The sequence below is a fragment of the Phocoena sinus genome, chromosome X, assembly GCF_008692025.1.
Source record: "Phocoena sinus isolate mPhoSin1 chromosome X, mPhoSin1.pri, whole genome shotgun sequence".
NCBI classification, from domain to species: domain Eukaryota; kingdom Metazoa; phylum Chordata; class Mammalia; order Artiodactyla; family Phocoenidae; genus Phocoena; species Phocoena sinus.
The window spans coordinates 74,078,432-74,097,571 of NC_045784.1; the positions used below are offsets into that span (position 1 = coordinate 74,078,432).

General features: G+C 33.9%; 1 protein-coding gene across 2 annotated transcripts in view; it reads left to right on the forward strand.

The window, feature by feature from the left end:
- The window catches only part of DACH2 (dachshund family transcription factor 2), a 654,283-nt gene that overhangs the window by 513,602 nt on the left and 121,541 nt on the right, over window positions 1-19,140 (forward strand). For both annotated transcript variants that reach the window (XM_032619764.1, XM_032619765.1), the window contains one exon: window positions 7,257-7,392. In XM_032619764.1, the coding sequence (XP_032475655.1) occupies window positions 7,257-7,392 (136 nt within the window). The remainder of the gene's footprint in view (window positions 1-7,256; window positions 7,393-19,140) is intronic.

Genomic DNA, 19,140 nt, shown 5'->3' on the forward strand with positions numbered 1-19,140 from the left:
TGGCTGTTTAGATCTCATTGCCACAATAGAAAAGTTAGGGATCTGGTGGGAACTGGAGAGAGATGCCCATTCTGATATCAAAATTGATCCAATTTGTATTTTATTTTAACTTATCTTTAAATGTTTATATGTGGATTATTTAGTCTTTAGTCTGAACTATGAGCATCTACACACCATATGAAGACACCCATAGGCCTTTCTTTCATCCTCAATGGGTATATTAGTCACTCAATAAATGTTTGTTGCATGAATGAATGAAAACTAATGATTCATCGGATATTAAACTTTGAGGAGTGTTTTCAACATAAATGATCATTAGTGATACAGACGTTAATTCCCAAACTGGAAAAGACATTATAAGTTGCAAACAAATCTTTTTTTTGGTTTTGGTTTTGTGGTTGTTGTTTGCTTCTGTTTTTTGGCCAGAAACTAGTTTGGGAATATTGTTATGCCAGGCACATAGTCTTTAGGTCTGGCTCAGATCCCTTTGCTGTTGGCTCAGATATTATCATTTGTAGCTAATAACTAATATAACTATAACATGAATTGAAAATTGCATTAAGATCATTAGGCTTTCGAAGTTTTCATCCTTCAGTCATATTACTCAATGTGGCAAAATCCTGAGAGCAGAATAGGTAAAATACCTGACTGATATGAAATTATATTTTCCTACATTTAAATATTTTATAATACAGTTTTTCTGTATTTGTGGGAAACTTTGTCATATCAGTGTGCCATAGTTTTCTCTGATAACAAATTTAAGAAATTTAAGTAGGAAGCTGTTATTTAGCTATTTACCACTATCATCTGATTAGCTGTGTTTTTTGTTTAGCTGAGCAGCTGGCAATTAATGAATTGATTGGAAATTGTCACAAGGCAATGGCATTAGCACGTGAACATCTGGTATTAAAATTAGTCAACACAGAGAGGGTTTTTTGTGATAATTCAAATTCACTGAAAAAATCACTAGTTGAGTCTTATTCTAAGTGCTCTGTGGAAAGACATAGCTATTACTGTTTTTAGAACGTGAGATGAAGATGCATTGAGTGAGAATTAAGGTGTGTGTGTGTGTGTGTGTGTGTGTGTGTGTGTGTGTGTGTGTTTGGATGGGTGGCAGAGGCCCAAGCCTACAACATAATTTGCAAGCCATACATATTCCCACTGAACTATCCATTCTCCCACTCGAGGTCATTTACATGCTATGAACAGATATTATGGCTGATTCTCTTCAGCTGTCAGCCTCTTCCAGAACAAGTTTCAAATTGAAGAGGTGGAAGGGTCCTTTGTCCAAATATTACATAGGTCACAGTTAGGGCATGCTTATGATTTTAGACTCTCTCATGGTTACATGTTCCAGTTGTACCCCCCTCATCTGTCTGTTTTTTTCTAAATTCATGAAAACCCTGCCATATCCATCTGTGTTAACTTAAATACATTTGTATATTGTTGATTGTGGGACACATACTAATTCTTAAACTGATTCATAAAAAATCATAAAGTATCATGCATCCAATAGTATTAAAAGATAATAAATCTGAGCATCAAATTCTTCCTCAGGACTAATGGTAACCCAAGTTAGCAACAACAATGAACAAACTTCTTATTTTCTTGTTCCTGATTTTATTATTTAAGTCTGTCAAATTAAAAGCTGTTCTGTTTCTCCATAACTCTGGTGACAGTACAGAAGGAACACATCAATTAAATATGAAATATCAAGACAAATGCATGAATAAAATATCTAGCATTCAGATAAACTTCCAAAAGCCACTCCTAAGCAGCAAAATGCCATTAAATCCTTTAGAAACTCATTAATAGATTAACATTTGGAAGAGTAATTGCAGTGAGAATTGAATTCCAATTAAATAAAAATACAAATTGTATGTTACATAACCCCACTGAATGCTTGAGAAGAATCAGTATCATAAAACATCAGAGGTACAATTTAACATTGAGATAGGTGTTTTTAAAAGGCAACTACACACATGAACACATACATATAAACACGTTTAATATGCATGTATTAGTACTTCACAAATTCTGTGTATATTATATTTCCAAAGATGTAAAGAAATACATTGAGATGAAATAAAGGATCTCCATGAAAATGGGCAGAATTGATACCTTAGTGCCAACAAACTAAAGCCTTTACCAAACTGACTGTGTTAAACCTTGTATAAAACTGATTATTCTCAGCTTTGACCCTGTTTTTTATTAAGGTTCAAATGTACTTTCAAATGATTTAATATGATGAACATCTCCTTTGAACATATGTACCCCCAAAAAAGGGAAACAGTGTGATAGAAGAGGGAATAATAGGTACTAATTAAAAATGTTTTCTATAATGACTCTTTCTTCTTAGGCACAAGCCTTGAACTATGTATGTATATGCTAGAATTTGAGTTATTATTGCAGATAATTTTACTAATTTCAGGGGAAAGTGGGGATTGATTGGGTAAGTATGTATCAGTTTTGGAAATCTCCCTCCTTTGCTACTTTGACTGACTATGGAGAAAACTTCTGCAGTGTTTCAGAAGAGCTACAGCTGTTTTTGATGGGGCACAAATGAAATACATGAAGAGTAACAGTGTTGTAAAAGTCATAAATGCCAAATAAAATTAAGTCATCAATGAGTAAAATGGAGTTATAGATTTGCAATTTTCCTTTTTAAATGCCCTTATTGATTTGTTGCAAATACTGTTAACCCTGTATTTGGCAAATGGTGAAAACATTATCACTTGTGTTCTCATTTGTAATAAAACAGATTAACTTGCTGTGAAAATTTAACGAGGCTGAGACACAACAGTAGCCACCTAATGAACCAAAACACATTGCAGTTAAGTAGCTAAATAGATGCATACTGATTACAGGGCTGAAAAATGGATCTGCTTACTTGCAAAGTAGAAATTGTTTATAGAACTATTCATTATTTTAGGAAAAATTAAGCATTCCCAGTTTCCTACAGATTTTTCTTCTTTTTTGAGGTACGCGGGCCTCTCACTGTTGTGGCCTCTCCCGTTGCGGAGCACAGGCTCTGGACGCGCAGGCTCAGCAGCCATGCTCACGGGCCCAGCCACTCCACGGCATGTGGGATCTTCCCGTACGGGGGCACGAACCCGTGTCCCCTGCATCGGCAGGTGGTCCCCTGCATCGGCAGGTGGACTCTCAACCACTGTGCCACCAGGGAAGCCACAGATTACTTTTTTAAACCCACCTAATTCTTAATCAGTATGAGGCACTGGATTCATCTAATGTTGTTTACATGGTGAAACAAGTCTGACCTCTGTGAGGTCTTAGGAAACAATAACAATGAATTGAACCTTGATCGAATTTGGAAAGTGCAGGCTACAAAATATTAAAGCAGAAATATGACTGTATGCAAAATGCTACTGTAGCTCTAAGTCATGTTTTCAAAGTTAATTTATTTTTCCACCTAATGTTCAAAATGTCAAAGAAAGTGTTTACGTGTAATTTTTTGAGTTCATATTATTTGTTCATATGAAAATTTTAAACATTTTGGAGGATTCCTCTTTATAGCATTGTATTTTTTCTCATTATTTATAGTATTTTCTATTTGTGTAGATGTTCTTCCAATTTTTTAAAAAATTCAGTATGAGCTTTCATTTTATAAGCAGGGTGAGCAAGATCAAGTATCACTGTCACTTGAATTCTCTTGCTTTTCCAAACCATCAACTTTATGAATCACTCCCAAATTTTCCATTTTTATTATGGCAGCATATATTGCTGTGTATTATTCCTGTTTGCCACTACACAGTGATTTTGTTTGTTCAGTTCTATTTTTGCTCAGTAACTGCTGTACTTTGTCCCTATCCATTCACTTACAGGTCCATTAGAGATAAACATAGCTATTAAATTACATATTTTTCAGCAAATATCCAATGTTAGAATTCAAAGACTGAATGGGCATAGTTTAGCATAGAATCATTGAAACTACACAACAGTGAAAAGCATAAAATAATTTTGACCTCATATATGAAATTCCTTTCGTTGGGGGGTGTGTGTGTATGTACACATGCTATTTAGGGATTATATCTTTAACCACTACACTTCAGGTTGAATTTCACAGCTGATGAACTACTAGTCTTTTCAAAAAGTAAAACAATGTGGTATAAAGTCTCTATATAATTTGCTGCCCATCTCCATACCTTCCCTCCAAAATACAATTATTTGGAAAAAAATGATTCTCTTCTTCTGCTTTGCTTATATGTGTCTTTTGATCTTGCCGTGTGTACATAGTATTGCAACTGTATACTTAACTGTATACTAAATATAAATGAAATATATATTTCCCTGTCTTAAAACATTGTTTTTGAAGCATGACAAAAGTCATAGAGACTTTAAGGTGTAGTATATATTTACAATTATTGGTATTTAATAACTATATCATATTGCAGCTAATATACTCAAAGTCTACTGTTCATTTCATTAAAATTATCAAATGTTAGCTAAATAATAATATATAAAACATTAAAAAATGAACATACTACATTGATGACTGTATTAGTTCTTTATTGTTTCTGTAACAAATTATGACAAATTAAGTAGCTTAAAACAATGCAAATTTATTATATTACAGTTCTGTAGGTCAGATGTCTGACATGGTTATCATTGAGCTAAAATCAAGCTTCTGGAAAGAGTGCATTTCTTTCTGTAAGCTCCCAATAAAGAATCGATTTCCTTGCCTTTTCCAGCTTATCTCTCTGACCATTCTTCCATAATCATATCTTCCTCTGACTTTTCTTTCTGCCCCAAGATAATCCAGTGTAATAGCTCTATCTCAAGGTTCTCAGTCATATCTGAAAAGTCCATTTTGCCATTTAAGATAACATATTCACAGGCTCTAGCTCTTAGGATATGGACTAAACATCTTTGGCGGGTCAGGGAGACACTATTCTCTCTGCCACAATGATAGACATTGCAAAATGTTAATTTCCACTAATGAAATAATAACCTTTAACTCTCATAATATTAATTTTGCATTAAGCAGTTTTCCTTTAAGGAGTTTATCTGTTTTGGGCCTCTTGTGCAAAATCATTGTGAAAATGTATAAGCACATATTTGACAAACTAATTTTTAATGTTATGATTAGAATACTGAGGTTGTAATTACACATAATTAGACAGAACATTTAATTTAAGACATTTATTATGGATTAATTAAATATTTTATAGAATAAACATTCTCTGTCCCAGCATATCTATCACTGAGTCACATTTATTGCATATATGGATAAACACTACAATGTGTCTTTTTTTTACATCTTTATTGGAGTATAATTGCTCCACAATGGTGTGCTAGTTTCTGCTTTACAACAAAGTGAATCAGCTATACATATACATATGCCCCCACATCTCTTCCCTCTTGCATCTCCCTCCCTCTCACCCTCCCCATACCACCCCCCAGGTGGTCACAAATCACCAAGCCCATCTCCCTGTGCTATGCGGCTGCTTCCAACTACCTATCTATTTTACGTTTGGTAGTGTATATATGTCCATGTCACTCTCTCACTTTGTCACAGCTTACCCTTCCCCCTCCCCATATCCTCAAGTCCATTCTCTAGTAGGTCTGTGTGTTTAGTCCTGTCTTACCCCTAGGTTCTTCATGACATTTTTTTCTTAGATTCCATATATATGTGTTAGCATACGGTATTTGTCTTTCTCTTTCTGACTTACTTCACACTCTGTATGACAGACTCTAGGTCCATCCACCTCATTATAAATAGCTCAATTTCGTTTCTTTTTATGTCTGAGTAATATTCCATTGTATATAAGTGCCACATCTTCTTTATCCATTCATCTGAGGATGGACACTTAGGTTGTTTCCATCTCCGAGCTATTGTAAATAGAGCTGCAATGAACATTTTGGTACATGACTCTTTTTGAATTACGGTTTTCTTAGGGTATACACCCAGTAGTGGGATTGATGGGTCATATGGTAGTTTTATTTGTAGTGTTTTAAGGACCCTCCATACTGTTCTCCATAGTGGCTGTACCAATTCACATTCCCACCAGCAGTGCAAGAGTGTTCCCTTTTCTCCACACCCTCTCCAGCATTTATTGTTTCTAGATTTTTGCACAGCAAAGGAAACCACAAACAAGACCAAAAGACAACCCTCAGAATGGGAGAAAATATTTGCAAATGAAGCAACTCACAAAGGATTAGTCTCCAAAATTTATAATCAGCTTATGCAGCTCAATAACAAAGAACCAAACAACCCAATCCAAAAATGGGTAGAAGACCTAAACAGACATTTCTCCAAAGAAGATATACAGACTGCCAACAAACACATGAAAGAGTGCTCAACATCATTAATCATTAGAGAAATGCAAATCAAAACTGCAATGAGATATCATCTCACACCAGTCCCAGTGGCCATCATCAAAAAATCTACAATGTGTTTTTTTAATTGATCAAATTAACTAAATGATTTTCAGATTTATTCATCAGTTTGTGATGCATAAACACAGTGAATAACTTCAGAGTTTTAGCAATATTCATTATCACAAAAGTCCTGAGAACCATAACCATTACTGTTGAGATATATAAAAGAAATGTTATTTTTATTCAAATTCATAGTTTAAAACTATAAAAATCTAAACAATACTAAGGAACTGATATTGATAGGTCTTTGTGTTAGTTTCAAAACCCATCGTTGTGTCCTGTGACTATCAAACTATTTTGTTTGCAAAATTCAACATGAATTCCTAAGGTCTGATAGATCACAAGTATTTTATTTCCATAAGTTTTGTCAGTGCAGAAAGACACAACATGTACCAGGCGCCACTATTTGTAAGTTTCATTCCAGGGTTCCAGGTGTTTACCTTTGGGGGATTTTTTACTCAGACAGTAAGCTCACCCTCCAGATTATGGCCTGAACATTATATCAATGTAGAAGCTTACAATAACAAATTTTCACTAACAATAGTCACTTCACTTCGTAATCCTTGATGTATTTCCTAGGAAAGGAAATGGAAACTAACCTTTCTTGAGCTCTACCATGTATCTGGCATAGCACTGAGACTTTTCATCTTTTTCTCTTATTTAACCCTCACAATATCCCATTAATTTCCCAAGAACAAAAAAATATGGTTTTGTCTGAAGATATGTGTTTAAGACCAAGTATCATGAATGTATGCACTTTCAGGATGAGAGGTCAACATTTCAAATGTTATGGATTCCCCCAACGTGAAAAACTTTGTGCAAGATCACATTTCCTTTTATGTTTCCTTTTGTGTAAGGAACGGATCCCAGAGAGTCCTTCTCCAGCTCCTTCTCTGGAAGAGAGTCATCGCCCTGGGAGCCAGACCTCCTCCCACCCCAGCAGCAGTGTGTCCAGCTCTCCCTCTCAGATGGATCACCATTCAGAGAGAATGGGTGAGTATCTCACCTGAAGCAAGGAACTGAAAGATAATCTTTCAGGAAATTCTTCATTAGGCAATAGAGAGGGGAGAAAAACCTGGGGGAATTGATGCTTTTTGAAAAGTGGTGATTCTTTATTACAGAAGCAATATGAACAACAAAAAAGGTGTTAGAAGTTTGTTCTCTGGAAGGGGCTTCATTTACTGTATCACTGGATCTCATGGGAACAATTTGATGGGATTTTTGTAGAGTATATGTTAATTCAATATGCTGGTATTTGGCAGCTAGTGTGATACAAATCACTTGCTATATTCACAGCACCCTTTGAATAATGGAAGATAAGATATCCTTTGGACAGTTGATCATGTAAGAGTGATTAAAAAGTGAATCAATATATGATTTGCAATAATCTCAGCAATTCAGATCACAAATTTTAACATGATTTTTCCTACGTTTCTTTTTTATTGTTTCAGAAGTCTTACACCACAGACACTATTCCAGAAATATTATAATGTTATTGTCAGTGATCTGGCATATTGGAGACTTGAATCTAGACACAGTCTGGCACTAACTAGCTATGAGATCTTGGGTATGTCACTTAACCACAATGAGTATCTTTACCTAACATATGGATATAATTACTGCTCTGCCTATTGCACTGGAGTTTTATGAGGTCAAATGAAATAATATGTGGAAAAAAACACTTCAGAAATTTAAAGCACTAAGGAAATGTGAAGGATAAGCACTATTTTTCTCTGTGTGGCTTTACCTTGATTACTTATCATCTCCTGCTGCTTGATCCTACTCAGGTATACAGACATTACCCAGTGCATTCAGCTATAACAAATTCTCATTTGGTATATAATAAGTATGAACCAAGTGAGCTAGGTAAAATCTTCATTAATCTTCTGTACCTACACAATCCAATTTCCTAAGTATCCATTTGCTTTAGGGAAAATAATATCTTCTCTTCTTTTAGTCTTACTATTGGGACATTTTTAATGTAAACTCTAAATTTTTACACTTCATAAGAGTGATTGCTTCAAGACTCTCCAAAATAATGTTTTTATGGGGGATAAAAGGAATTTGAGGGATTAGGGAAGGTGTTAGGTTCTGGATTTGTGGTGGGGAAGGACAAAGATGATTTCTCTCTTGTGGAAATTCATCCAAGTCTCACTAAGCTTGTCAATATTATATATTCTTTGTAACTATTTAGCTTCATAGTGATCCCAGTGGGTCTCAAGTCTGGCTCCCCATTATAATCGCCTATGGAGCATTTACAAATCTGGATGCCCAGGCCACACGCTCAGGGTCTCATTTACCTGGTCTGGAATAGAGCCTAGAAGGAGTGCTCTGTTTTGCTTTTCAATATCTTCTCAGGACATTCTAATGTGCAGCCAGAATTAACCACTGAATTAGAACTTGTAGCTATTGGCCATAAAGGAGTAAATTTAATTCCTGGAAGAGGTGGCAGAGGTTTTCTAGCTTTACTCTCTTCTGTGGATGCAGACTAACCTACTAGTTACAATATTGTGTGTAACAGATTCAAGAGAGTCTGAGCAAGACCTGTGGGAGTAGCCAGATGACCATAAAGGAATGAAGAAACATACATTCTTCTATTAGGAAAATCTTTGTACTGATGAGGGAGGGCCGTAGAGAGGAAAAAGAGAGAGAGAATTATTCATTGAGTGCTGGCTAAAAGCAGAGCACACAGGGAAATATGTGTACTCTGTAATAGACATATCATAAGAGATGTCATACTTAGAAATAAACTATATCCAAAGCAATATAATATTATAAAAAATCTTGACAACATAAAACATTTCTTATTCCACCGGCAGTAATTATACTCTCTATGCACATTCCACAATTGTCCAAGCGTGATAGTGAGATTGTCTATAAGTGAATTAAAAGGTTTGATGATTTTTGGTTTAAAGTGACCGTACTTTATTGATAGTGCTATATAACATTTTAATAAAATATAACTAAAGAGAATTAAATGATAAACTGAAATTGACGTTTTTCCTCTTTCAATATAAATGTCTTGCGAAGAAGCACTTACAGTTACCAGAAAATTATATTTTATCTATTAATTTTGCTATATATTTGCAAAAACTCTACAAAGTAAACTAAATTCATAATTATTTTAAACTCATGAGATTAAGTGCAAAATTCTCTCTGAAGCATTTTGGGAAATATATTATTAATTATGGAGGTAAATAACTAATTTGTACATGAATTTCAAAAGAGGAAATATTTTAAATGATTTAAAGAAAATATGTTGGAAATTATATATGTACTATGTATTAATTATACTTTAAAATTCATATGATTAAGCAGCTTATTGACTTTTAAATTGTATGATCATCAGAACAACAAAAGTCTTTTCATTGTTCAGAAGTAGAAGTGTATAAAATTCATGTTGTTATTGGAGTAAAATAGGTATTTATGTAATGGTTTTCTGCTTTTGGGTGTTTTGCAATAAAATTACTCAGTTATATCTCTTATTTATAGTGATGATGCCCAACAATAGAGACGAACTTATCGTTGATCAGGATAATGGACCAACCATCAAAAAATTCCAAAGGGAAAATAAAGGTAAAATGACTTTTGCTTATTTGATGTACATATAAAGATCAGATACTAACTCAATTAACATCCCATTGCTGTATATTGCATCCACATTTCCCTAAGTCAGAACAGATCCATACTGGCTTTGGATAAATTCTTTTAGTAGTAAAAAAATAATATTTACCTGAAGCTTGTTTATTTGATGTTATAAATAACATATTAGTCCAAAGTTTCTCTGTGCCTATGGTTGGAAACTTTACCCTAAGCCCTTTTATTATGCCTGATCCGAGACATCTGATTCTCTTTTTATTATGTATGCACTTTGTTGACTATATTTAAATGAATCACCATTTGATGGTTATGTTTGGAAAACTTGAGTTACTGTCATAGAGGAGAGATGTTCCATTCAACACTGAAAAGTGATTTTAAAAGTATATGCTAATTTGGACATTTCAGAGGAAAGTTTAGCAAGCAGCTCCAATCAGGTATTTACCTGTAATATTGATAGATATGACATCAATCTGGCTTGTAATCAACTGACAAACGTGTCATTTCTGCACAGTATCCAATTTTTTCTTAGGATATCTGTTTAAAGAAGGTAGGGAAAGTAAGAATTTCAAAGACTTGCTTCCTTGATATGAAAACTGAGTACAACTTTGTTTAAAAGGCTGTAAAGGTAAGAGTAAAGGAAAATATATCAGCAAATGTTATAGGCTATGCGTTATTACTATCACCATGAGTTAGTAACTCTAAGCTAAAGAACATAAGCTAACATGTAATTTATTAGATCATCAGATGGTCTGATTGTTCTTCACTATAGGGTGCATTTTTCCATCTTTAATAAAGATGCTCATAATATACAGAAAAAAACATTCCATGAGCTGAAGAGTTAATGGAGACATTTTTTTTATTTCTTCTCTAGACTGAACTTGCTTTCTAATTACCTAGATGAGCATTTTAGTTAGAATTTGGAATAATGTATAATTTTAATTTCATTGGTACATTGTTGGTTTCCTTGCCACATATTTTGTCTTTTCTTATCCAAACACTGAAAGACTGTACTCTCTGGGGCCCCAAGATATAAATGCTTTATTTCAGAAAAGTGGTCAGAATGGAAGTCAGGTTCAGTATATTAAACTACCCAAACTCTTACACTGGTAATGGAATTATAGTTAAAGATGAAATTTCATTCATAACTCAAAAACAATTTGTTCCTGAAACTTCTTTCCTAGCAAGTCATCACTATTTGAAGGACAGCTTGGAAGTAAAGCATATTTTCTAGGAAAATCTCAAGCTGTACATGATACACATGATTCTGTCAATACTGCAAACCCCATAAGTCAAAATGGCATTTAGGACTGGCCTGTTTGCTGCAGTGTTCAAGTACACACTGCTGTGTCTTATTAAAAATCAGCTGGAGTGCTAGTAAAGATGTACAGTAGCTGATTTTCATAAAATACACAGTGGTATGCACTGGCATTTCTGAATCTCTTACTGTGGAATGGCACAGTTACACTCATTTCAAATATGTTGGTCACACATCCTGGTGAGGACATTAATAGACTGGAGTGGCATATTAAACTGTACTTCTCTGGTTATAATGGAAAACTTTCTTTTAAATGAGATTTTCTATGTTAAGTTCTACCAGTTACATTTGTACTTAAAATAAAATATATTTTCCTCAAATAGATTTTAGTTCTTAAAAGGGAATGCAGTTAAAGTAGAAGTCTCAACATTTATTAAGTTTGACAAGTAGGCAGTTTATACAACTGTAGCAAACATATGTTTTCACATCTGTTTTGAGTAATATCATGATTTTAAAAATGATTTATAGCTCTGGAAATTATAAAATGCCAGCTTTGCTGTTATGTGGACATTTTCAGAAAATGATTAGAGTATGCTTCATGTAGCCCGCCTCTTACTCTACCTTGTAAAATTGGGTGACAGCTAGTGTGATACATATCTCAAATGATAATTTGTATTTTGCCTTAAATTTTCATATGCAGACATTTCAAAGTCTATATGATCTGGGCTTTCATGCAGTGAGTTCCATTTAGACTATGTCCAACATGACTTACCAGAATTGCTATTTTAGTTTTGACTCAAGTATTTTGACTAAACTGACTCATCAATCAAATAAAGCCTTTGATTTTATTTTTCCACAGACTTAGTCAAACAAATTGACCAAGTCAATCACATGTTATGACATTGTGTTACATAATTTTTAGCAATCAGTTCTGGGATTCTTTAGAGTAGAGACTTTGGGACTATATACCTTACTTCACCCATGTGGAAGCAAAGATCCAAAACAAGACCCTCTTCCCTTGGCAGCCACTGGTCTCCCAAACTGCTGTCAGGAGTAGGAGCTTTTTGATATTTTGCATTTTGTATTGAATGTATCTATTGAAAACTTTATATGTACAAGGAGTATTGATGGTCAAATTTGGAATGCTGTATAAACATTGGAACAATAAATTTATCATCTAGCTACTGAAACATTACATGACTTGAGTCCACTGAAACATTACATTTTAAATCAGTCCACAGTTTACAGATGAAAAGCTAGTAGTTTTAACATCCTTTGATCATAAGACTCTAAAGTATATCTCATCTAAAATAAAGGTACTATTGTATTTATTTCTATACAAATAGGCTAATTCAGTTTAGAGGAGGGCTTGGGCTATATATTGACACTACAATAATGTAAATACTTTCTATTCAATCAGATGCTTCTCCCTCTTAATCTATTCCTGAGACAATCTCAGATACTACACTAAATCATTTATGGAAGGTGTTTGGAAATGATTATGACCCTGGATAAAATTAAAAATATATCTGATGTATATTATATTTTTTGAATAAGAGATACTAAAGTATTGGACCAACTAAAATATAAACATCATTACAAATAAACTTATGATGACATTAAAATACATAAAGGAAAGTGAAAGATAAAATTTTGTGCATTTTATGCCATTCTATGATTCCAAATAGAAATGAGAAAGAAGAAACATATCTTACTGGAAATTTTCTTTGAATTACCTTCATTTTTAAAACCTTTTATTTAGAAACAGTTGTGGACTCAAATTAAGTTGCAAAAAGAATACATAAAGATCTTGTGTAAACCCTTCAACCAGTTTCCCTCAATGGCAAAATCTTATATAATCTTACCCCGATATGAAAATCAGAAGTTTTACATTGCTATGTCCACAGATGTTACTCAAATTTCACCAGTTTTACATGAATTCATTGGTGTGTATGTCTGCATGTATCCTTCTATGGAATTTTATCACATGTTTAGATTTGTATAACCACCAGCACAATCAAGATATAGGACTGTTCTATCACCACAGGGATGTCTCTCCTGCTATTCCTTTATTGTCTCCCTCTGCACTCCATGATCCCTAACCCCTGAAAACCACCATTTTCCATCTTTATAATTCCATCATCCTAAGAATGTTCTAAAATTTGAATCATGCAGTATATGACTTTTTAAGATTGACATTTTTTCACTTAGCAAGATTCCCTTGATATTCATTCAGATTGTTGCATGTGTCAATAGTTTTTCCTTTTTTATTACTGAGTAGTATTCTATGGTATGCATGTACCAGAGTTTGTGTAACCATTTATCCATTGTACGACATCTCATTGTGTCCAGTTTTTGTCTATTATTAATAAAACTTCTAGAAACACTTATGTACAGGTTTTTATGTAGATGTAAATTTTAATTTCTCTGGGACAAATGCTCAAGTGATGGGTCATGTAGTAAGTGTATATGTAGTTTTATAACAATCTGCCAAACTCTCTCCCAGAGTGGCTGGATCATTTTTATATCCCCACAAGCAATACATGAGTGGTCCATGTTCTCCACATCTTTACTAGCATTTTGTGTGGTCCTTTTTTTAAAAAAAAGAAAAAAAATAACTCTTCACATAGGTGCATGTAGTGATATCTCATTGCAGTTTTAATTTTCATTTCTCTAAGGGCTAGTGATATTGAACCTCTTGTTTATATATCACATTTGATGAAATGTCTCTCTTCATGTATTTTCCCCATTTTCCAATTGGTTTGTTTTTATTTTGTTTAATTATGAGAATTCTTTACATATTCTACATACAAGTCCTTTGTCAAATATGTAGTTTGCAAATATTTTCCCCACTCTGTAGCTTATTTTTATAACCTGTTAAAAGGGTCATATACAGAGCAAAAGTTTTTAATTTTGATGAAGTCCAGTTTGTAATTTTTTTCTGTTATGGTGCTTTTCCTGTCAAGTCTAAAATCTCTTTACCTAGCCTTAGGTTCTGAAGATTTTCTCCTGTGTTTTCTTCTCTGTATTTTATGGTTTTACTTTTTACGTTTATGATCATTATCTCAACTCAAGGTTCTTTTTGTTTTTCTGCTCCAGCACCATTTGTGGAAAAGGCTATTCTTCCTTCATTGAATTGCTGTGGTGATTTATCAAAAATCAGTAATCTGTACTTATTCAGGACTATTTCTTCAGTTTTACCTATGTATCTATCCTTCTACCAGTACCACAGTCTTGATTATTGAAGCCCCACAGTAAGTTTTAATATCTGATAGAATTACTCCTTCTATTTTATTTTTTTCCAAGATTTTCATGGCTATTCTAGAGACTGTGACTTTTCCATATATTTTATAAAAGATAGTATATGTCTATAAAAAAAAAACTTGGTGCGGTTTTGATAGGAATTACATTAAAACTACAGATTAATTTGGGAAAAATGACATCTTTACTATTTTGAGTCTTTCAATATATGAGTACAGTATGTCTTTCCATTTATTTAGGTTTTCTGTCTTTCATCAGCAAAGTTAGCTTTTGGCATACAAGTTCTGTACAAGATTTGTTAAATTCATACCTAAGTATTTCATTGTTTGTATAATTATAAATGGTTTGAATAACTATAAATGTTTTTGTATTCTCAAATTCAGTTTTCACACTACAGCTTTCTTAGTGTATAGAAATACTGTTGATTTTTATATGTTGGTCTTGCATCCTGCCATCTTACTTAACCTCACTTATTAGCGCTACAAGTTTTTTGGTTGGTTTTAATCCTTGGGGTTTCCTACATATGCATTCAGGCCATGCCATCTGTAAATAAAAACAATTTATTTCTGCCTTTTTAATTTATGGGAATTTAATTTCTTTTTCTTGCCTTATTGTCATGGCTGGGACTTTTAGTACTACATTGAAAAACAGTGATGAATGTGGACTTCCTTCACTTCTTTCTGATTTTAGCAGGAAAACGTTCAGTTTTTCAACATTATGTATGACATTATCTGTAGATTTCTTTGTAGATACTCTTTATCTAGTTGAGGTAATTTAGCTCTGCTCTTAATTGGCTGAAAGTTTGTATCATGAATGAGTGTTGCATTTTGTCAAATGAATTTTCAGCCTATGTTTATAGGATAGTATGATTTTTTTTTTAATTTTTAGCTTGTTGATATGGTGAAATACATTGATTGATTTTTCAATGTTAAACCAACCTCACATACCTGGAATAAATCATACTTGGTTATGGTGTGTAATTCTTTTTATACATTGTGGGATTTGGTTAGCTAATATTTTGTTTGCAATTTTGCATCTATATTCAGGAGGGATTGACCTATAGTCTGTTTTTGACAATGGCTTTGTATTTAGTGTCAGAGTAACACGTCTCATAAAATGAATTGGGGAGGGTTTCTTCTCTTTCTTGGAAGAAATTATGTAGAATTGGTGTCAATTCTTTTTAAAATGCTTGGTTAGAATTATTCAGTGAAACCATTTGGGTGCAAAAGTTACATTTTGGGGATAATTAAAAATTCTGGATTAAATTTCCTTAACAGTCATAGGAATACTCAGACTATTTTTCCTATTAAGCAACTTTTGGTAGTCTGTGTTTTTAAAGAGTTAATCTATTTAATCTAACTTATTGAATTTATGTGCATAGTACTGATTGTAGTATTCTTTGTTATCCTTTTGATATCTGTGGAATACTGATAATGGTAATTTGTGCCTTCTCTTTTGTATTTGTCATTCCAGCTAGAGGTTTTCAATTTTTATTCATCTTTTCAAAGTATCAGCTTTTGTTTCTTTGATTTTCTTTGTTCCTTTGCTTACAATTTCATTTATTTCTGCTCTTACCTTTATTAGTGCCCTTTTCTGCTTGGTTTGTTTAATTTGCTCTTCTTTTTTGTAGTTTCTTAAAGTGGGAGCTTAGATAATTTATTTTACCCCTTTTCTCTTCTATAATATGAGTATTTAATATTATAACATTTCTTCTCAGTACTGGTTTAGCTAAGTTTTACTAATTTTGATATGTTGTATTTTTATTTTCATTCAGTTCAAAGTGTTTCATAATTATTTACTCATAATTTTCTCTTTCTGTTGTTCTTTATTTCTTCTTGATGTTCAAATTTTCCTTCTCTTATTTCCTTTTTGTTTAGACAATTTTCTTTAGCCATTCTTTTAAAGTAAGTTGGTTGGCAACAAATTCTCTTAGTTTTCCTTCATCTGAGAATTTCTCCATTTCCCTTTCATTCCTGAAAGATATTTTCACCAGATGCATAATTCTGGGTTGATGATTATTTTTTCAGCACTTGAAAAATGGTGTCCCATTTCCTTCTGGCTGCCATGGTTTCTGATGAGAAATCCACTGCTGTTTGAACTGCTTTTCCTCTGATAGGTAATGGCTGACTACTTTCAAGATTTTTTCTTTGTCTTTGGTTTTAGAAGTTTGACTTTGATGTGTCTTGGTGAAGATTTCTTTGGATATATCCTGTTTGGAATTTGTTCAGCTTCTTGAGTCTGTAAGTGCATGTCTTTTGACAAATTTGGGAGGTTTTGGGACCTTATTCCTTTGAGTAGATTTTTTAGCCTTGCCCTCCTTCTCCTCTCCTTCTAGGACTCCAATGACACAAATGTTGGATCTTGTGTCATAGTTCCACATACCGCTGTAGCTCTTTTTCTCTCTCTCTCTTTTTTATTTTCCAAAGTGTGTTTTCTCCCTCTTGTTCAGATTAAGAAATTTCTATTTTTAAGTTCACTGATTCTATCATCTGCCCTCTTCACTCTATGTATTGAGCCTGTCCATTGAGTTTTAAAATTTTGGTTATTTTTGTTTTCAGTTCTAAAATGTCCATTTGCTTCTTTTTGAACATTTTTATTATTATTTTTTGCTGTAACTTTCCATTTCTTTGCTGATATTTTCTATTCTTTCATTTGTTTCACACATCTTTGTAATTGTTCATCGAAGTATTTTTATAATGACAGCATTAAAATCATCTGTGAAATCTTAGGTTTGGTGGCTGTTCATTGTCTTTAGTCATTCAAGTTGATATATTCCAGGTTCTTGGTCTCACAAGTAATTGTTTTATTGAAACATGGATATTTTAGGTATTATGAAACTCTGGATCTTATTTAAATCTTGCATTTTCTCAGGCGCCTCCTGACACGGCTCTGGTGGGGCAAGGGAGGCAACACTGCCTCATTTCTACCGGGTGTGTATGGGAGTCCAGATTCTCCACTCTGCCTCCATTGAAATCCTGGGGTGAGCTGGTGCTACAGTAGTGCTGGGTGGGGGTAGCAATTCAGGCTCCTTATTCTGTTGATACCACCCCGTCTGGAAGGAGTTACTACTCTCCCTTGTGGCCTTGCCTTACATTGCACATGGCCTCATTCCCACTGAGCAGTGGCAAAAGTCTTGACTTTCCAGTATATCTTCTCTGATACCACACAAGATGGTAAAGGGTACCGGATAGAAGGTGGAAGTCTAGGCTCTCCATATAGTCTCTACTGATACTCTGTGTGAGGGGGTGGCCTCATTGCTGCTAAACACTGCTAAATTACTGAATCTCCATTAAGCCTTCTTTTCTGACACCACCCTCACCAGTGGTGGTGGAGTTTGAAGGGCATTGACACAGCTCATTATAGGCTGGGAAGAGCGAAGTTTAGGTTTCCCATTTGGCCTTTACTGGTGGGGTGGAGGTAGGGCTGCATATTTTTCTGGGGTGTTTGTCTGAAGTTGAGCAGTTATTGTTTAAAAGGTTTAGTATTGCTCAACTACCCATTCCTGGTCCTTTTGCTAGAGAGAACACACTTTTCTGGGGGATTTATTTGTCTGTGCCTATTGGTGTTTATGGATTGCTGGCTTTTTGAATAGTCTTCAGAGATATGAGAGGCAAAGAGAGATCCCAGGCTATTCACTACTGTGTTATTCCTCAGGTTCCAATGTCCCTAACTGGTCTACCTTTTCTCTACACATTCAGAGTCTTCTTATATTTGTTTTGCATATAATGCCCAGGGTTCTTAGCTGTACTTAGAGGGAGGAATAAGGAAAGTATATCTTCTCCATCTTTTGGAGACAGAAGTCCCTTTATCTCTCCTTCATTTTTAAAAAACTGAGATGTACCACATATATAATAAAACTCAACCATGTAACATGTACAATTCGGTGTTTTTCATTATATTCTCATGGTTGTACAAAAATCACTACTATTGAACCCCAGAACATTTTCATAAACCAGAAAAAATCCTGTACCCATTAGTAGTCACTGCGCATTCCCCTTTACACAGGCCCTGAAAATCACTAACCTGATTTCTATCTCTATGGGTTTGCCGAATCTGGATTTTTCATATAAATGAAATCATACAATATGTGGCCTTTTGCAGCTGTCTTCTTTCACTAAGCATAATGATTTCAAGGTTCATCCTTCTTATGTCTGAATATTATTCTATTGTATGGATATGCTACATTTTGTTTAACCGTTCATTAATTGATGGACATTCAGGGTGTTTCCCTCTTTTGGCTATTATAAATAATGCTGCTATGAACATTCGTGTACAGTTATTGTGTTCACTTATGTTTCCATTTGTTTTCTGTGTATACCTAGGAGTTGAACTGCTGGGTCATATATATGGTACCTCTATATTTGACCTCTCGAGAAACTGTAACACTGTTTTCCACAGTGGCTATGGAATTTTATGTTCCCAATAGCAATGTGTGAGTGTTTCAATTCTCCTCCATCCTCTTCAACACTTATTATTATCTGCTTTTTTGGTTATAGCCATTCTAGTGGGTATGAAGTGTTATCATGTGGTCTTGACATGCCTTCCCTGATAAATAATGATTTTGTGTATCTTTTCATGTGCTTATTGTCCATTTGCTTATCTTCTTTGGAGAAATATCTAGTTAA